This window comes from Balaenoptera musculus, chromosome 10 (genome assembly GCF_009873245.2).
Source record: "Balaenoptera musculus isolate JJ_BM4_2016_0621 chromosome 10, mBalMus1.pri.v3, whole genome shotgun sequence".
Lineage (NCBI taxonomy): Eukaryota > Metazoa > Chordata > Mammalia > Artiodactyla > Balaenopteridae > Balaenoptera > Balaenoptera musculus.
The window spans coordinates 100,355,241-100,377,133 of record NC_045794.1 but is presented as its reverse complement, the minus strand read 5'-3'; the positions used below and the strand labels follow the sequence as shown (position 1 = coordinate 100,377,133).

At 35.5% G+C, this 21,893-nt stretch overlaps 1 protein-coding gene across 2 annotated transcripts in view; it reads left to right on the top strand.

Moving 5' to 3' along the window:
• The window catches only part of SMC1B (structural maintenance of chromosomes 1B), an 86,285-nt gene that overhangs the window by 39,511 nt on the left and 24,881 nt on the right, over positions 1-21,893 (top strand). For both annotated transcript variants that reach the window (XM_036864642.1, XM_036864641.1), the window contains exons 8-12: positions 102-184; positions 778-985; positions 3,932-4,117; positions 5,868-6,047; positions 12,205-12,351. In XM_036864642.1, the coding sequence (XP_036720537.1) occupies positions 102-184; positions 778-985; positions 3,932-4,117; positions 5,868-6,047; positions 12,205-12,351 (804 nt within the window). The remainder of the gene's footprint in view (positions 1-101; positions 185-777; positions 986-3,931; positions 4,118-5,867; positions 6,048-12,204; positions 12,352-21,893) is intronic.

The window sequence follows — 21,893 nt, the reverse complement described above, 5'->3', positions numbered from 1 at the left end:
ACAATGTATGCTGTTATAGTAAGTTCTGGGCATACAGTGAAAAGTAATCAATTTTGTTTGGATTTGCTGTAATTGATTTCAGATTTCATTTCCTATTTTAGGAAAATCTAAAACACATAAAAGAACAAATAGAAGATCATAAAAAGCGAATAGAGAAGTTGGAGGAGTATATAAAAACATGCATGTAAGTATAGTAAAAAAATATTCCTTGCAGCTTTCTTGTATCTCAGGGGTCTCGATGTTTGTGGTATAGTCATCAGATGAATGCTTCCACTGTATCATAATGTTCTTAGTCCTCCATTGTTTTTTTATTTCATTGTAGATAATTAAAAATTATCCTTGACCACTAAGGTTTAAGTTTTGAAAATATAAATGTTTAACAGTGGTGAAACTTAAAACTCTCTTTTGGTATCGATATTTTATAATAAAAGTATGTCATGAAAGCTAGCACCACCTAAGTATTCTACCACGAAGAATTTCTTTTTAATTGGCATTTACTTACCATTAAGCTTATGATGATTGCTCTGGTTATAGTGACCTATCCTTTCTTTTTCAGAATCCAGAAATATGTATCTTTTGAATCAAGAAAGAATGATTAAAATATCTTTTGCCCATGTTTGGTGCTAGGTTTATTATATTGTATTTTTCATCGTTTAAAATTGATAGAGCATTATTCCATTCCCCTGCAATGTCAGACTAGAGTGTACTGTATCTTGTAATTCCTAAATTTTGGTTTTTCTTTTTGCTCTATAATGTATTATTGTTACTGTTGTGTAGGAATTGCTTGAAAGAGAAAAAACAGCAAGAGGAAACCCTAGTGGATGAAATTGAAAAAACAAAATCAAGAATGTCTGAAGTTAATGAAGAGTTGAATCTTATTAGAAGTGAACTGCAGAATGCTGGAATTGATACCCATGAGGGAAAACGTCAGCAAAAGAGAGCAGAGGTTCTGGAACACCTTAAAAGACTTTACCCAGATTCTGTGGTAATTGAAATAAAAAGGCTAAGCTTTCTTATTTGGGATTAACAATTTGCCATTAATAGGAAGTAATATTATTTCAGAAATCTATAGGTTTTGTGTTTTATTATTTATATTTAAAACATAATAGTAAATAACTGAGGTAAAATGTAAATAACTCCCAGTGATGGTTATAGATAAGTAATTATTGGGGAGAAACATTGACATGAACACATTACCCAGAAAGTCCAGGTATGGCCATCATCCCCAAAGGACACAGGTGCATGAAGTAGTCTGTTGCCCATAGACACATGGCCTCAAACCTCATTTTCTTCATGATTTCAGGTTTTTTAAAATATTTTTTTCAGTAGACATTGTTGGCATACTTTTGAAACGGTGAATTTTTATTCTCCAAATGTGACTGCCATCCAGTATTACTAGTGTATTTCATTAGCCCCAGTACAGCAATATCTACTAACCTGTTGCTTGGGGGGTCAGCCTCACAGAATTGTTTCCTTTGGAATTGGGGTCTGACATCTCACTCTCTTGTCACTGACACCAGTGTACCCTGTGTTAACTGCTTGCACTCTTTGGAAACATCTGTCCATTGGCCTCCATGATACTACACTCTGTTGGTTTTCCTCCTGTCTCTCTGGCCTCCCATCTTCGTTTCCTTTACAGCATCCTTTTTGCCTTTCTGACTCTTAAGTGTTAGTCTTAACTTCTAGACAATGATGGAGGAATAAGGCTGGGTCACAGAATTCTTCCCCTGATACCAAGGAAAATGACAAAAACTAGTGAAAAACTAGTTCAACAGCCAAAAGAGGAAAGGGGCTCATACATCATGCTATAACCTTCAGAAAATGGTAATAGTCCAGAATTTCTTAAAAAAGATTGAAGTATAGCATTGCTTTTTCTTAATTCTGCAGAAGGCAAACTGATAAATCGATTCATTCCTGAGAATTCTCACTTAGTATCCCTTAATCTAGAAAGAAGCAAACTCATATGTTTGTTTCCTTTAGAGTAAAAATCTATCACTAAAATAGAATCAGAGAACATGGACCTCTGCTTCTCTTAGATGGAAGTGAAGGCTCTAGGGCTCCTTGTTAAATTGAGAAGCCAAATCAAAACCCTCTCTCCAAAAATGGGATTTGTTATCTTCCCCCAAGGAGAGAAACCTTGGTATGGGATATTAATTAAAAACTGAGAAGAAAGAAGAAAACTCAGGTATTCAAATAAAGCACATGCACAGCCTTAGCATACCTCTCTTACCCCTGCCATCCAAGCCCTTAGATGATGGGAAATAGATCAGAAAATACTTAGAATAAAAAAAAAAAAGAAAATACTTAGAATATAGAACAGAAAATACTTGGTCCATCATCTGTTGCTCAGAGGAGATAACCATCTCAATTTTAGGTGAGACAATCAAAAAAAGTTATCCGTCACAGAAAATAAAAGGTTTGCCCAGAGCTGCCCACATTAAATATAGGGAAGGTGAAGAGAATCGATATGGCAGCTATAGGTACATATAATAGTAAAAAGAAAGAATAATTTAAAAGGCTTTTAGAAGTCAAAGAGCCTTGTGGAAGAAGGTTACAGAACAGAATCCCCCGTAAGTGTTCTGTGCTGTGGACAATTTAATAAGAGCTTGAATTCATAAAATCAGATTCAAATATGAGCTAAAACAGAATAAAATAAAAAGAAAAATGTAGAGCTAAGGAAACAAATCAAGAACAAATGTTACTGAACTAATAATAAATTGCAAATAACAAGGAATGGATTACATAGCTGAAAATCAAATTACTGACCTAGAAGTAAGGCTTGAGCTAATCATAGGTAAATTGAGAAGAACAAAGACCAAGGTAATAAATATTAAAGACGATGATCTATCTTGAAGAAATTGGTATTTCTGAAGTAGAACCTAACATTGAAGAAAGAGTCTAAAGATGTAAAATTGAATCTGCAGACATTCTAGGGAGCATTGGTACAGGACGGTTGGCACTGTGACATTTTTTTTTTTTTTTTTTTTAAAGATCAGAGAAACTTTTCTTTTTTAAAAATTATTTATTTATTTATTCATTTATTGGCTGTGTTGGGTCTTCGTTTCTGCGCGAGGGCTTTCTCCAGTTGCGGCAAGCGGGGGCCACTCTTCATCGCGGTGCGCGAGCCTCTCACCATCGCGGCCTCTCCCGTTGCGGAGCACAGACTCCAGACGCGCAGGCTCAGTAGTTGTGGCTCACGGGCCCAGTTGCTCCGCGGCACGTGGGATCTTCCCAGACCAGGGCTGGAACCCGTGTCCCCTGCATTGGCAGGCAGACTCTCAACCACTGCGCCACCAGGGAAGCCCCGGCACTGTGACATTTAATAGACTTTTTGAACTTCAGTCTGATTCTTGACCAGTCTTCAGATCCCCAAAAACACTTCTCCACGGGAAGCCTTCCATGGCTTCTCAGGTCAACCTCGTCCCTGTTACATATTCTCAGAGCTCTCTGTGCTTAATCACAGTGTCTGTTATAACTCTACTTTGTACATGCATGTAATTATTGATTATTTATATCTTCCTTCCCTACTAGTCTGAAAGCTCTGTGAGGTCAGAGAGGATGTGTTTTATTCAGGCATGTTTACCCAGTGTGTGGCTCAGTGCCTGCATATAGTAGGTGCCTCAACAGTTTCTTATTTAATAAATAAGGGAATGAATGAATACTATTTAATTGCTAGCTTTGTAAAATATTTTAATACCTTGGTATGACTCATCCCTCCTTATTACTCTTTTGTTGAATGAAGTGTGACACACCTAAATGGATATTTCATAATGAAATTTATTTCCATTTGAATGAGACTGTTAAATTATCATGTTTATAATTTTAGAAAATTAGTTTTTGGTCTATGCTGCTTTGTTACATTAGAAAACAATGAATTATATGTTCCTCATTAATGTATTTGTTTTTCTCTCCTTTTTTGAAACCTGTTAAGTTTGGAAGACTGCTTGACCTGTGTCATCCTATTCATAAGAAATACCAGCTGGCTGTTACTAAACTTTTTGGTCGGTACTTGGTTGCCATTGTTGTAGCCTCTGAAAAGGTAGCAAAAGATTGTATTCGATTTCTGAAGGAGGAAAGAGCTGAACCTGAGACATTCCTTGCTTTAGATTACCTTGATGTAAGAAATTTATAATCCTTAGTATTTAGTAGTGATAAAATTCTGTCTTTTAAAGTGTGTCTTTATTGCCTGAGACTATGGTAGTGATTGAAAAAATCGTAAGTTGGATGCCAGTTAGTCATTCATTCAAATGGCTGGTGTTAATGTATTGGCAGGCAAAGAATAGTATCAAGTGGGTGCTATCTTTCTTGCCTTCATATCATTTCTTCCTAATCTAGTTTTGCCATAATTTACCCTGATGATTTCAAGGACGTTGCTCTAGCAGTGCACCACTCTGCCTACTAGCCAGCAATTTATTTTGTCCTGTAGCAAAGTACAGGAGATGGATAAGACGTACGTTCTGTTGGTGAAATGCCAACCCAGAGTCTCAGCTGTAAATGTATGGTCCAGTAAATATACGTGTCAGCTCTTGGTGTGGAGCAAGCCAAATTTTGAGCCTTGAGGTATGTATTGAAAGGCCTTAGAGCATCCAAAGTTTAAATTCCTGAGGCAGGAACTCCGTCATTATCACGGCTGATATCCTTCAGTGATCTTTTCATTGCTTAATAAAGAAAATGTTCTACTTGGTCCAGCTTTCAAGTCCCTGAACTGCAGGCAGTGTGCATAGTGGTTAGGAGCACATGCCCTAGAGTTGGACTGACCTGAGTTTGAATGGCAGCCCTCCTTCTAATTAGTTCTCACTGATTTGTCCTTAACTTTTCTGAGTGTCAGTTTCATCATCTGTGAAGTGGAGAAATTAGTCCTTACCTTATTGTATTATTGCAAGGAATCACTACATGTAGTACACCTAGCGCAGTGCCTGGCACAGAGGAGGGGCTCAGCAAATGCTAACTGGGTATTAATGGTTCAGACTTGGCCTTTTGTAGTTTCACACTTTTGTTTATACCTTCTGCCCACTAAAACTATTTAACCTAGTTCATTTGCCTGTTAAAATTCTGTTTTATGTATTTCATGCTAAAGATTTTTTTCAAGGCACACTCATTTTTTAAAAATATAATACAGAAGTGTATCAAGTATAAAGGAAATACTCCTACCTCATCTCAGTGCTCAATTCCTTTATCACAACTATTTTAGATTGCTTCCATCCATACAGATTTATATAAATATATGCTCCATATATATGTGTGTGTATATATATGTGTGTGTGTGTGTGTGTGTGTACATATATATATATATATATATATATATATATATACATATACACACATACTTTGGTTGTATATAGGGTTTTCCCTTTGTTTTGTTTTACAAAAATGAAATTATACTTGCTGTTTTTCAGTAATATATTGCAGACGTCTTTTGATCTCTTTATCGACCCAACTTAAAAGTCATGTCAAAGAAGGTGTAAAAGCTTTCCTGATCGTTTAAGCCTAAAATGATTTTCTGAGTTCCATGCTATTGTGCCACTCTTTTGAAAGTATGTAAATGGGTATTATCTCCCACTAGATTTTATGATTTTGAGAGCATGAAGGGCTTCTCATCTATTGCTTTATCCCAACTAGTTAGTGACAGAGTTGAATCTAGAAATTATATCTTCTGGCTTTTGATGAAGTATACTTTTAAAAAATATTACACGAGCCAAAGGTGGGATATTGTTCATCAGGTTCTTGTCAAACTTTTATTGTGTATAAGTGCATACTACTAATCATTTGCTTTCATACTTATGTATGTTCTTTGAAAAAGAATGTACTGAGTGTTTGGTTTTTATTTTAATATACCTAATATATCAAGTATATTTTAAACCTTTTAGATCAAGCCAATCAATGAAAGATTACGGGAGATTAAAGGCTGTAAAATGGTGATTGATGTCATAAAGACTCAGTTTCCTCAGCTGAAGAAAGTAATTCAGTTTGTGTGTGGAAATGGCCTTGTCTGTGAGACTGTGGAAGAAGCAAGGCATATTGCCTTCAATGGACCTGAAAGACGGAAAGTAAGAGGCTTAGATTGTACTTTCGGATAATTTGAAGCAGTATTTATAAGACTAACATATTACACACACAAATATCTCTATATGCTTTCGTATGTTCTCTTATGTAGGGGAAACTAAAATAGAACCTAAGATGTTAATGGCTTCAGTAGTTTTTATAGTGTTGAGTTTTCAAAAAATTAATTTCTCTAATACTTCCCCAAATCATAAATCATATTTTGGAAGTTAGATTTATTGTAGTGAGAGCCTAAAGCTGTTAATTTTTTTTTACTCTATATACAATAAACGTCCCTGTTGAATCTCAGATTTTCCCTGTACTTACATATATAATACGTGTGTTTCTGAATACCAGGAAAGATTTTAGGTGCTTATTTTACATTCTGGGTTAATTCTTCCATAGCTTAATGGAGATATTAACTGTCCTTTTACACATTCAAGGTTTTAACACATTTTGAAGTTGTAGAAATAGCACAATTGAAATGAGGTTACTAGATACCAGTCTCTCAAGGGAATAATTTTGGTTTTAAAAATATTGTTTTACTCTCAATTGAAATAGAGTTTGTATTTAGTTAAGCAGTGTTAAATTCTTCAAATTATCTGACATAGTTTTTTTTAAAACTACATCTGTGATGAAGTGTAACACAATGCCTAAGGGCATAAACTATGGAGTAAGACCAGTGATACTACTTAGTAATTAATTATGTGACTTTAGGCAAGTTTCTAAACCTCTAATTTTAGTTTGTTCATCTAAATTTGGGGAAATAATAGTACTTATTTCATAGAGTTATAGGATTAAAATAAGTAATAACATGCAAAATGCTTTTATAGTGCCTAGCAAATAGCTCTCAAAAAGTGATAGTCATTTTTTATTTACTAGTCATTTTACACATTTGATCTGGAATGTCCAGAATCGCAAATTAACACGAAGCGGGGTGGGGGTGGGGGTTGGGCTATTCTTATGAAAGATAGGAATTTCCAGTATTAAATGTATTGACTTGTCTAATATGATTAACTTCTCATACATTTTAGTAGTTATATCTATAATTATCTTAATGATAATGTGATCACTGTCTTAGTAATCACTGTCATTGATTTCTACATATTAAATTCAAGCAGGTGTAATAAGTGAGCTAATACAGTATCTTCCTTACTTTGCTACCTAATTAACTATGCTAAAATTGATTTTTGTATATTTGTAAAATGTATTTTGTAAAATTGATTTTTGAAGATTTGTGTGGTCAATTTAAAGAAGTCACATGAAAATAAGATTGTGTTTAACGCTTCCTTCATTCAACATATATTTATGGTTTATATCTTGTCCACAGTAACATGCCGTACCCCTTTAGGCTGTATTTTGTTCTTATCGTTATTTCAAAATTTTAATCAGGTTTATTTGTCGTATTTTTACGTTAAGTATATTCCAGGGACTCTTATCTTCTTCCTATTACTATTATTCCACTTGAAGAATATTCTCTGTGTTTTAGGATGCATAAAACATTTGGATAGGGAGTTCCCTGGTGGTCCAGGGGTTACGATTCTGTTCTTCCACTGCCGGGGGTGGGGCGTGGGGGGCGCGGGTTAGATCCCTGGTCAGGTAACTAAGCTCCTGCATGCCATGTGCGTGGCCAAAAAAACGACCAAAAAAAACCAAATATGGGAAATGCCCATTAAAACTACACTGAGATACTATTTTCACCTGTGAGATTGATCAACATAAAAAAGTTTGATAACACTTTATGGGGAAAGAGACCCTTGCATTCACTTCTGTGGGCATGTAAGTTTGTACCAGCTCTGTGAAGGGCAATTCTAGCAGTTGTACTTCTTCAGAACGTTACATACACATGTATATGAAATGATATATGTAAAGATTTATTCATCGAATCACTGTATGTAGCAAGCAAAATTGGAAACAATTTGCACAAGACTATGTTCAATAAAATTATAATGAGTTCATAGAATGGGACACTATGCAACCTTAAATAAGAATGAAGCTCTTTATATACAAGTGTCAGACAATCTCCAAGATATATTCAGTTTAAAAAAAAGTAATAAGTAGAGTGTAGTATGTTACCATTTATGTAAAAAATGGGGAAAGAAGAGATATATGTGTGTATTTGCTTATGCAAAAATATTTCTGGAAGAATACATAAGAAATTGACAGCATCAGTCACCTCTGGGGAGGATAACCGGGTGCTGGGGTCTCGCAACGCCGGGGAAAGTCTTCACTCTTTACTCTTGTATCTTTTGGATTTTGAACTACATGAATATTTTACCCATTCAGAAATAAAAGAAAAAGTTAAAGTATATTATTTCCATATCAGTGAAAGACAACTTTAAAAATATGTATAATCTGCATAACACAAAAATTATAGAAGATCTACTTGTAACACTGAAACAGTATTTCTTGAAACAGTTGAAGTTGGTTCAGTGGAATGATTGGTTAGCCCTCAGGGCAAATTTTTAATGCCAAAAAATTTCTCCTTTTCCTAAGCCATGTTCTTTGGAACTTTTATTTAATGCGATTTAAAAATTCCTCCAACTCCTTATTTTGTATAAGATCCCGGTTGTGCCAGCCATGGTATTTTTTCAGGAATGCAACCTCCAAAGTAGGCATAGGATTACTGCCCTGAGCAACCGTTGTAAGCTATAAGTTAAGGAATTTGCAGGCTGGAAATAGAAATTATAGTCCTTCCAGGATAGGAATTTGATTGTAAATCAAATGTAAATAGGTTATTTGATACTAAATTTACTTTCAGTAAATTATTTTAATAAACCTAGAAACTATAAAAAAAAAAACCCTATAATTCTATGAATTGCTGCCCATTGCATTTTTAGAATTGAAGGAGGTCTGTAACATGGTGGTTATTGAGAATATGGACATTAAAAAAAAAAAAGAACATGGACATAGATGTTTGACCAACTTTTGGTTTAGGAATTTTAGTCCCTGTGTATGACTTTAGGCAAGTTTCTTAATATCTTTAAGCCCCAATCTATAAAATGGAAATCATATTTACCTCACGGGGTTGAAACATAGAATCAAATAGCATAAATGCACTCTGTCAAGCACAGTACAGTAAATGGTTGCAATAACAACAGCAGCAGCCAACCAAGCAATGAAAGTAAAAAGAATCTCAGAAAATCGTTTGTCCCTCTGCTCTGAGAGGGGAAGTTGAGTTGCCTAAGTATCATGGCTGGGAAGAGAGAGTTGGCGTTAGAACACCATGTGTATTATGACAGATTCTTAGCTCAAAGTTCTCAATACACTTCTGTCTCTTCTCTCCAAGCCAGCCCATGGATTTTTTTCCCTTTGTGTTACATTTGGCTTTTACATATCGGAAACACAAGTTAATAAATGTTCAGTTTGGGAAAAAGAGCTCAAAAAGGAAAATAACCATCCCTAACATGTCCTCTAGAATAGAGTTGCCAGATAAAATGTCTGGACATACATTTAAAAGTTATTCGTTGTTTATCTGAAATTCAAATTTACCTGGGCATCCTGTATTCCTATTTGCTAAGTCTGGCAACCATACCCTAGAAAGATCTAGTGAGTATTGTGGTATATATGCCATATATTTGATAATCAACTATATTACTCTTAACCTTTATAGGTATTTGGTATATGTATAATTGGGTCTTTACTATGAGATCAAAATATATTTACTTAACTTCACATTTTTTTAATGGTATCACTTTTATATTTTAATTTAATCTAGAATTAATTTTAATATGTATTATTAGATGTAGGTATTAGCTTTTTCCCCCTAAATGGTTAATTACCGGTCCCAACATCATATATTGAATAATTTTTCTTCTTCCTACTTATTTGATTGAATTTACTGATTTCTCATCAGTCTAAATTATTTATACTTTGTTCTTTTTTCACCTAGTTTAATTTGTTATCTCTAATTATTATTTGTAGCTATCTTACTGTATATTTATATTTATTAGAATAATCTTTATTATAATCTATAAAAGAATAATTTCTTTTAGGAAATAGTCAAGATATACATTATAAATAAGTAAACTATTAGCCCACAAGCACTGTAAAATCATCATGTATAAAACTACACTCAGGTTCTTCTTTCTAGATCTTGATCCCTCTCCTGTATTCTTCAATTCTTAGTACCACTATTCTAACCAATGAAATTCTGTTTTCTCCTCATGGACTTCCTTGTAACCTCTACAATTCCCAAGGCTTTCTGATTACACCACCTAAATATTTCTCAAATCTTTTTCCTTTTTTTCACTGTAGGTATTGGCTGATTTCATACTATCACCTCTGGCTTCACTTGGACCACCCCATTTTCTAGATACTTGCCAGATTGGTCTACTTAAAGTTCATATCTGACCATTTCACTCTCCTGTTTGCTGTTAGACTGTTCAGTGCTAATCCCCCAGCCCCCTCCACAAGCCCCACCTGTCCTCATTTGTATTTGATCCACATTCTTCCTGTGATGACGTACAAAGAACTCTGTGATCTGCCCTGTCTACCAGCCTCATTCTTTCCCTTCTTTCTTGAAATACGAACACATAGCTAGAGCTCTAGGAGTCGTCTTGGACTACAAAATGACTTTGAAGATTGTCATATAAGAAACACTGACACACACATCACTAGTGACACACTGTAGATGTAAAGTAAGCTTTATTTAGAACAACTTAAAAGCAGAGAAGCAGTGGAGCCTGTGTATTTCCTCAGCTTTCATTCCACAGAGGTGGGCTTTGGCCAGGCAGAAACAGCGTGAGCTAAAAGTGTTCCAGGAGGGGGAAGCTGCCTCAATACCACTTTATATTTTTATGGGGAGGTCGGAGGAGTAAGCTGATCACGTAACAGTGGACTTCCTGGTCAGGGAAGCTGCTTTCCAGACCAACCAGAGCTTATCTACAGGAGTTCAGTTTCCATGCCATGGCTGTTGGTATCCAGTAGAGATCTAGTGTCCTTCCATAGTTCAGGCCTGATTAGACAACTCATTGCCAAGCTAACAGTTGGGAGGGAAGGGAGCCCCCATGGCCTTCCAGAAAATAAGAAGCCTGTCTCCCTTGAGTGATCCAAGTACTAAGGATGGTAGAGCAGTATTATAGGAGTCTTTTTTAACTATGCAACCACCATACATACGCTGGAATGTTTACCTCTGTAATTGCAAGAGAGAAATAAACTAAGTTTTCTGTTAAATATAATTAATCTACTTCTAACTAGTACCTCTGATAAGATACAGTGAAAGCCTTCAACTCCACTGGAAGCCTTCTGTGAACCTTCCAGGCTGGGTTGGAGCACCCAAGTTTTAAGCTTCCAGATTACTCTATGTTTCTATTGTCTCATACTTTACATTGTAATGATATGTTTATATGTTTCTTTTCCCTACCAGCATGACTCCCTAAGGGTCAGTACCATATTTCACTCCCTTTTGGTCACTCCAGTCCCCAGTATAGAATGTTTCAAACACAGCAGTCATAAAGAGAATGTTTGCCTGAATGCAGGAATGAATGAGATTCCTGTCAGCTTTTTTTAAAAATTAGTTCACATTACGTGGTTTTAGTCCTCCACGAGCTGTCTCCTCTGCTTTGACTAATTAATTAGAAACATTTGCAAAACACTGAGAATTGCTTTCATTTATTCTATAAAGCATATGGTTACTCATAGGACTATAAACTTTAAGCTATTTTATACCTAAAAAATACCTTTAAGCTATTTTTGACTCCATTTAAGTTTTTTTCTTGGTCCCAGTTTCATATTCATTTTAGAGAACGTGATATTTTTGATATCCTAAAGTAACTAAGGCTGTTTTCATAGTATGTCTTTGACATGTGATGTCAGATTCTTTAAAATACAGTATTATATAATGCAGACTATGAGATATTAAATACAAATACTCTTGGTTTTTTCTTCTCTATATTGAATATGTTTAGAACTAATGTATAATTTTATTTTGAACTTTTTAAATTGCTGCTAATCTATTGCCTAGAATTGTTTGGGCCTTAGCAAAACAAGGTTTTGTATTTGAGTTTGTTGGCTGGTGTCCCTCATAAGCTAGTTATCTTATTAGTGGAGTTCAGTAAGTAGTTTTTCTCATCTACAAAGTCTCAGCTGTGAAAGTTGTCATATTATGTTCTGTTTTTATCTTTATGTACATTTCTCCAAGGTAAAATATTTTTAATTTTACAGACAGTAGCTCTTGATGGAACGTTATTTTTAAAATCTGGAGTCATCTCTGGAGGGTCAAGTGACTTAAAATACAAGGCTAGATGCTGGGATGAGAAAGAAATAAAGAATTTAAGAGACAGGAGAACCCAACTAATCCAAGAATTAAAGGTAAATCCGTGTTGTAAAAACTGTAGAATACCAAGTAGAGTAATTGTGTTTTTAAGCTAATTTCTTGGGTAATAAAAGTACCATGCCTATAGTTTAAAAGGTTCAAATTATGCAGAATGGAATAAAGTAAAAAATAAAAATCTTTCCCTTACCCATCCTTACATCTCAGTGGTATTTGTTAAACATAGTTTGATGCATAGCCTCCAGAAATGTACTCTGTGTATGCAAGCATATGTGTTATTTTTCTGATTTGTTTTATAATAGACTTTTGCTATTGATAGTGTTTGCAACAAGCTTTTTCACTTAATATCATAACGTGGACATGTTTTCATTTTAGCATATAGAGAACCACTTTATTTATTTTTTTTTTTTGAGAACCACTTTATTTTTAATGAATCCTGCCTGGCGTTTCATTATATAGATTTTGCTTATTTAACCATTGTCTAATAATGGACATTTGGTTTTTGCTATTACAAATGATGCAGCATTAAACTTTCTTTAGAGAGGGAAAATAACACAGTGCCTAAGAGTATAAATCTTATAGCCACGCTGCCTGAGTTTGAATCCTGACTCTGCCACTTACCAGCAGCAGTATGACCTTAGGCAACTTACCTTACCCCTTTGTACCTTAATTTCCCATCTGTAAAATGGGGATAATAAAAGGACCTTCCTTTTAGAGTTATTTTAAAGATTAAATCAGATATTCCAGATAAAATACTTAAAACAATGCCTGGCAAAACTCTAAGCACTATATAAATGTTTGTTGTTATATCTTTACTTGTATCTCTAAGATGATTTCCTACATGTGGAATTTCTGGGTCTAAGATGTGTGTATTTAAAATGTTGATAGATACTGCTAAGTTCCCATCAAAAGAAACCTGTAGTAGAGTGTGTATGTTCCTAGACTGCAACACTAGATACTAGCAAATATTTTTAATCTTTGCCAATCCGGTAAAGAAAAAAGTGTAATCTAATTGTTTGAATATGTAATTCTTATAACTGAGGTTGAGCATTGACTCATGTATTTATTGGTTCTTTGTAATTTTTTTCTTCTGTGAACTTCTTTTTTTTTAAATAAATTTATTTGTTTGTTTATTTATTTTTGGCTGCGTTGGGTCTTCGTTGCTGCACACAGGCTTTCTCTAGTTGCAGCGAGCGGGGGCTACTCTTCATTGCAGTGCGCAGGCTTCTCACTGCGGTGGCTTCTCTTGTTCCAGAGTGCGGGCTCTAGGCACGTGGGCTTCAGTAGTTGTGGCACACGGGATCAGTAGTTGTGGCTCGTGGGCTCTAGAGCGCAGGCTCAGTAGTTGTGGCGCCTGGGCTTAGTTGATCCACGGCGTGTGGCATCTTCCTGGACCAGGGCTGGAACCCATGTCCCAGGCATTGGCAGGCGGATTCTTAACCACTGCGCCACTAGGGAAGTCCTCTTCTGTGAACTTATTTATTTCCTGTGCATGTTTTTCTATTAGGTATTTGTTATTTTATTACCTACTTTAAGAATTATTTGTATTATAAATAAATTACCTTTAGTCATGTATGTTGTAAATATATTCATGTTCATGTTTCAATATTTCATGTTGTAAATATATTCTCTCTTCAACTTTTTTTGTCGGCTATATTGAAATGTAATTTATATACAATAGTGGTCACCAATTTTAAGTGTATGATTCAATAAGTTTTGACATGTATGTAGTTGTGTAACCACCACCAAAATCATGATATAGAACATTTCCATAACCCCCCAAAATTCCTTTGGGCTCCTTGGTAGTCAGTACCCTTCCCTGGACCCTCTGGACCCTGGCAACCCAATCTGCTTTCTATCATTGTAGCTTTTTCTGACTTAGAATTTCATATAAATGGACTCATACAGTAAGTAGTCTTTTGTGTTATGCTTTCTTCATTTAACCTAGTGCTTTTGAAATTCATATTGTGTGTATCAAAAGTTTATTCCTTTTTACCGTTCAGTATCTGTTTGACATTTGACTTTATTATACATGTATTTTTAATCTTTATGTAGCCAAATTTATTAATCTTTTATAATTTCTGGATTTCAGTGTCATGCTCAGAAAGACCTTATTCTTTCTGAAAATGACAAAAGAAATTCAATACTTCCTTCCAAAGTATCATTGGTTGAATATTATAATCCCACACACACACTTACTTGAAATGTCAACTTTAACAGATACTAAGTCAGTAGAATGCTTTTAGATTATTTATTTTTCCTATTTAGCTTTCTTCTTTTGTGTATACAAATGACCAGTTTTTGATTCAAGGAGATATTCTGGCAAGGTTACTCCGCTAATTTTAATCTTTTTCTGTAAGCATAAGACCACAAATTATGTTTTGATCTAAGTAAGGTATATAAATAAATATTCAGCTTTTAAAGGTTTTACAAATTTAGGCCTAGGCACAGAGAAAGTTCTAGGAAGGTGGCAACTTGAAATGAATCTGGCTTCCTATCCATGTTTATACTAAGCTCTTACCTGTGTGTCTCACCTGAACCTAGTGGGGAGTTGGGTGCAAATGATGTCTTGGGTTCTCGGGGAGGCCACCAGGGAAAGCTGATGCAGGGCTTCTCTTGATCTTTGAAGAGTGCTGGGAGAAGAATCAGGACATAGGGGAATCCTGGGGGGAGGTTAAATATTTGTCGCATGTGAATATGCGTAGTCTTGAACCCCATGAAGCTAAATATTAGTAGGTTGTGGCCTCCCTATTCCTGAGTTTGGGAGAGGCCAAAGAGACCAGAGAGACGTCTTTTCCTCCATCTCAGAGTGGGACACTGACAGTTTTCTGTTGTAATTGCTGGCCTTTGGGTGTAGAGAATGTTTGTGGGGCAGCTGCCATTTAGGATACCTTAATACCCAGACCTGATCCTCAGTAGGGAAAGAAATGCACAAATGCATTTGAGGTGTTCCAGGAGGCCATCAACACTTCAACAAAAAAGTAGCAGTAAGGAAACGCAATGTAGTGTCGACCCTCTCTCTGTCCCCACACACAAAAAAAGACTTTCTGGCACTAATAAATGTATTTCTAAACTATAGAATGCAGTAGATGGATTGAGGGATGGGATTGCCATTGTTGAGAACCAAATTAATAACCTGGAAGACCAAGTGGAATAGTATCTCAATGAGGGGGAAAAATTACAAAGATAAGGAAATCATGAGAAAAATAGAGACTTAGGTAGACTCAGGAGACCTGGCGTGAGAATAATAAAAGTTTCAGAAAGAGGAAGGGGAGCACAGAGGAGAGGAAATAATTAAACAAAAAAGAAGAAATGTCTCTAACTGAGGATCCACCTTAATTTACCAATTGAAATGACACACGCAGTTCCATGTAGGTTTAATGAGAAAAGGCACACATTAACACAGAAGTCCTAGGTTTTAGAGGCAAGGCTAAAATATGAAAATACGCCACCCCCCTTTAAAAAATATTCCTCGTATTTTTTTTTTTAAATCAAGTTCGTATCAGACTACAAAACTAGATGAGACTGGAATAACAGCTATAGGCAACTGAGGGAAAAGGACTACATCCCAAGATATCATTTACCTTTCAGGAATCTGCAGATAAGCAGATTCAGAGATAATGTCATGCACATACTCCATGTTACAAAAATATCAGAGAAAGTACTCTAAGCAACACATGGATTAGAACAGACCTAATTATAATAAATGAATAGTGCTAAACTAACTCAGCAAAACCAGGGAACTAGAGATGGAGAGAGAAGTAAATATGTTCCAGAGGTCTTATCTGTGAGGAAATGAAGAAGTAAGAATATTCTAAAGATTGTATCTTGGTGGGTGGGGGGACATGGGTGGGACTAGAGTGTTTAAAAGTACACTAACACAGGAACAAATAACAAAAATAATGCATGAAAAGAATAAAAGATAAAAAGTAAGATGGAGGAAATAAAATTTTTGTTTATCAGTCATTACAGTAAACATGAGTGGATTTAAGTTTCCCATTAAAAGACCAAGATCATCATAGCTTAAAATAAGGCAAAACTCAGCTAAATGTCATTTGTAAGAAATTGTCTTAAAATTGAATGTTGAAAATTATGGGATGAACACCTGGCAAATGCAAACAAAAAAGAACAGGAGTGACAAAATCAGACAATGTGAACTTTAAGGTTAAAAATCCTCACCTATAGTAAGCTTTCAATAAATATTTATTGAATGAATTGAATAAAGAAGGACATTATATATTAAAAAACAAGATTTCCATTTTAAACCTCTTTGCAGCACATAGTACCTAAATATTTAAAGCAAGGATAGTTAATAAAAATGAAACTATAGTGAAACATTTCACTATATGTATGTCTTTCAAAATTGGACAGATCTAGTAGACAAAAACAGTAACTTAGAGGAATTGGTAATACAGTCAATAAGCTTAAATCCAGATTCTATTTCTAACACTTATTAGCAGTGTGACTCTGAGTAAGTTACTTAAATGCTTTTATGCTTTAATTTTCTCATCAATAATAATGGGGATAATAATAGTACCTATTTCATAGCATTGTTAAGAGGATTAAGTAGGTTAATGTAAACTTTACAAAACAATAAGTGCTCAATAAATGTGAGATATTATTTAAAATAACTATGAAACACTAAAAACTGATCATAGGCTTGTCCACAATGGAAACTTCAATAGTTTTTTTTAAAGTAGAGATTTTTATAGGTCATCTTGATCATAATTTAATGAAATAGAAATAGTGACCAAAAAAATCTTTGTCTACATAGAAATTCAGAAATGTACTTGTAGATAGTTTGGGGATCAAACAAGTAATCAAGAAGAAAGTTACAAAATGTCTTGAAAATGGTGAATACAAAATCTTTGAGATACAGTAAAGCTACATCAAAAGGAAAATACCTTCATTATTAAAGAAGAAATATGAAATATAAGGGAATTTATTACTTTAAGAAATTAGAACCACCACAAAATAAACAACAATAACGGAAATTTTTAAAGCTGCAATTAACTAAATAGAAAACGCCAAATAGAAAAGGGAAAAATGAATCTAAAGCTGGTTCTTTTGAAAGACTAATAAAATAGATAAACTCTTTGCAACTCTAATGAAGGGAAGAAAAGTTAGAAGTAATCATGTACAGATCAGGAATGAGAAAATTAAAATAATTTTAAGAGAATCTTACAGGCAAAAAATTATATAGTAAAAAAAATTGAAAATCTGTAAGGATGATGTTCAGAAAAATATAAGTTGCCAAGATCGACCAGAAAAAAAGTGGAACATTTGAAAAATGAGGCAGTGGCAGGCAGTGTTGTAGTTGGTTGGCCCAGTACCTATCCACAACCTTTTCCTTCCTTGCTTGCTTCTATTATAGAATCATAAAAAACTAAAACAACTTGATTTCCCAAGTTCCCTTGTAGCTAGTGGTGGCTCTGTGACAGTTTTGGAGATATAAATGGGAATGTTGGTATTATCTTTTGCATTTTCTTCTTCCTGACTGGAACGCATTCAAGAGGCCTGGAGATGCAGCAGCAGTTTTGCACCAAGAGATAGCAAGCTTGAGTATAAAAACCATTGTATTAAGAAGCTGAAAGTTAGATGCCATTGTTGAGGAGCTGCATCACTGTAGACTGCTTTTGTGTGAGAAAAAAAAACCAAAACACATTTTTTTAAGCCACTGTTAGTTGAATCATCTCTCATTGAAAAAAGACTCCAGGAATGTAAAATAGTGACAGCAGCTATGGAAAACAGTGTGGTGGCTACTCAGGAAATTAAAAATAGAATTATCCTATGATACAGCAATTCTGCTTCTGGGTATATACCCCAAGGAATTGAAAGCAGGGTCTGGAATAATACTTGTACACCCATGTTTATAACAGCATTATTCACAATAGCCAAAAAGTAGAAGCAACCCAAGTGTTCATCAGCAGATGAATGGATAAACAAAATATGGTCTATACATATAATGGAATATTATTCAGCCTTAAAAAGGGAGGAAATTCTAACACATGCTACAAAATGGATGACTCTTGAAGATGTTACGCTATGTGAAGTAAGCGAGTCACAAAAAGACAAATACTGTATGATTCTACTACTTCTATGAGGTCCCTAGAGTAGTCTCATCCATAGAGACAGAAAAGTAGAATGATGGTTGCCAGGGCCTGGGGGGTTAGAATGGGGAGTTGTTTCATGGGTCTAGTTTTCAGTTTTGCAAGGTGAAAAGAGTTCTGGAAATTGGTTGCACAACAATGCAAATGTACTTAAACACTATTGAACCGTACACTTTAAAATGATAAAGATGGTAAATTTTATGTATATTTTGCCACAATTAAAAAAGAAAAAGACTGGGACCAGATGGGTTTATAGCTCAGTTCTGTCTAATATAATTCTAATGTTACATAAGCCATTCTAGATCATAGAAAAAGATGGAAACTTCTCAGTTTGTTTACTAAAGGTAGTATAACTTTTTTTAATATAAATTTATTATTTATTTATTTATTTATTACTTTTGGCTGCGTTGGGTCTTCATTGCTACACGCGGGCCTTCTCTAGTTGTGGCGAGCGGGGGCTACTCTTCGTTTCGTTGCAGTGCGTGGGCTTCTCATTGCGGTGGCTTCTCTTGTTGTGGAACATGGACTCTAGGTGCGCAGGCTTCAGTAGCTGTGGCGCACGGGCTCAGTAGTTTTAGCTCGCAGGCTTTAGAGTGCACGCTCAGTAGTTGTGGCGCACGGGCTTAGTTGCTCCACGGCATATGGGATCTTCCCGGACCAGGGCTTGAACCTGTGTCCCCCGCATTGGCCCGCGGATTCTTAACCACTGCGCCACCAGGGAAGCCCCAGTATAACTTTAATATCACATATTATAAAGATACTACAAAAAATAAAACTAAAGACTGACTTCCTTTGTGAGTATAAATATGTAATTTCTAAATTAAATATTACTATAGAGAATTTAGCAATGTAGTAAAAGAAAAATACATCTGCTGAATAGAATTTCTTCTAAGAATACATGGGTATTTCAGTATTAAGTGATCGATCAACATAATCCATTACATTAACAAATTAAAGGCAGGAGAAAAATCATATGATCATACATAAAAAGGCATTTGATAAAGTTCAGCAGCTAGTCCTAATTAAAGTTCTAAGTAGAAGAGTAATTGGTGGAAATTACTTCAATAAAATAAAAAATATCTCTTACCCAAAACTAACAGAAATAATTGCTTAAATGGTGAAACATAAAAACTGTTTTAGTTAAAATCAGGAAATAGAGATATCGGCTATCACTGTTATTATTTAACATGATCTTGGAAGTTATATTAAATATAGTTAGTCACAAAATGAAATAATTTGTATAAATTTTTGAAAAGAAGAGAAAAACTGACTTTTTGCTGATAATAAGACTGTAGTTTAAAAACTACTAGATTTAATAAAATAATGGAAGGGCAACATAAACAAAACTGTGTAGTTTTTCTCTATACTATCAAAAAGCATCTAAAAAGGGAAAAATATTCTGCTCACAATAGGAAGAAATATAAGTATAAAGGCACAGTACCTATTAGAAAGCTAAATCTTATTGAAGGACAAAACAATTGAAAGGAAAGACATACTATATTCTTGGGTTAGAAGTCCTCCAATTAATATAACTTGAATGCAAGTTCAATTAAAATATTACCAAGAGGGGGACTTCCCTGGTGGTGCAGTGGTTAAGAATCCGCCTGACAGTGCAGGGGACACGGGATCAATCCCTAGTCCGGGAAAATCCCACATGCTGCAGAGCAACTAAGCCGGTGAGCCACAACTACTGAGCCCACGTGCTGCAACTACTGAAGCCCATGCGCCTAAAGCCCGTGCTCCGCAACAAGAGAAGCCACAGCAATAAGAAGCCCACACACTGCAATGAAGTGTAGCCCCTGCTTGCCGCAACTAGAGAAAGCCCGGGCACAGCAACGAAGACCCAACGCAGCCAAAACTCAATAAGTAAATAAATAAAGTTAAAAAAAAAAATACCAAGAGGACTTCCCTGGCCTGCCAATGCAGGGGACACGGATTCGATCCCTGGTCCAGGAAGATCCATGTGCCGCGGAGCAACTAAGCCCGTGCACCACAACTACTGAGCCTGTGCTCTAGAGCCCGCGAGCCACAACTACTAAGCCCGCGTGCCACAACTACTGAGCCTGTGCTCTAGAGCCCGCGAGCCACAACTACTAAGCCTGCGTGCCACAACTACTGAGCCTGCGCTCTAGAGCCCGTGCTCCACAAGAGAAGCCACCGCAATGAGAAGCCTGCGCACCGCAACAAAGAGTAGCCCCCGCTCGCGCAACTAGAGAAAAGCCCACGCAGCACCAAGGACAAAATGCAGTTAAAAAAAAAAGAAAAGATATATATATATATATATATATATATATATATGTATGTATGTATGTATGTATGTATGTATGTATGTATAAAACCAAGAATTTTTTATTTGATAAAACGATCCTCTAATTCTTACAAATGAAGAATTTCCTGAGACTAGTCAAAAAATAGGTAACAAGAGAGAGTGTGGTAGAACTTGTGGTAGTATTCTGTATGTTACCAGCATACAAAATACTATGAAAAGCCATTGTAACCAAGCTGAGGTAGTACTGGCATAGGAATGGACAGATTAATGAAAAAGAATAAGGACTTCAAAAATATGGCCCAGTATATGTGATAATTTAATATACAACTAAAATGATGTTTTAGTTTGGTGGGAAAAGGTTAGATTATTTAGTGAATGGTATTGGCACATCTAGGAAAGTAATTTTGTGCCCCATAATATGACATATAAAAATAAATTCCAGGGCTTCCCTGGTGGCGCAGTGGTTGAGAGTCTGCCTGCCAATGCAGGGGACACGGGTTCGAGCCCTGGTCTGGGAAGATCCCACATGCCGCGGAGCGACTGGGCCCGTGAGCCACAACTACTGAGCCTGCGCGTCTGGAGCCCGTGCTCCGCAACAAGAGAGGCTGCGATAGTGAGAGGCCCGCGCACCACGATGAAGAGTGGCCCCCACTTGCCACAACTGGGGAGAGCCCTCGCACAGAAACGAAGACCCAACACAGCCATAAATAAATAAATAAATTAATTAATTAAAAAAAAAATAAATTCCAGATAGATTGAAAACTTGAATTAAAAAATATTTTAAATGAGGATACGTTTTTTTAAAAAGTTTAAAATGAAGACTATAGGTTCTGTAGTATCAAAGAACTCTATAAATTGACTTGAAAAAGACATGACAGAAACATCGGGGCAAAGGATAAGAGTACTCAGTTCATAGAAGAAATCCATATGGCTAGTAAACATGAAAAAATGCTCACTATAGAATATAGTACTCAGGGGAACACAAATTAAATTAGTGTTACTTCAGATATATCAGTAAGACTTGGGAAAAATATATATGCTGGTAGGGTTGTAAAGAAACATACTCCCTCATAACATTATTTATAGAAATGTGAATTGTTGTAGCCTTTGGGAAAGCAGTTGGTACCAGCTAGTATAATAAAAACATGAATACCTTTGACCCATTAAGCTCACTCTGGGGAATCTATTGCATGGAAATAAA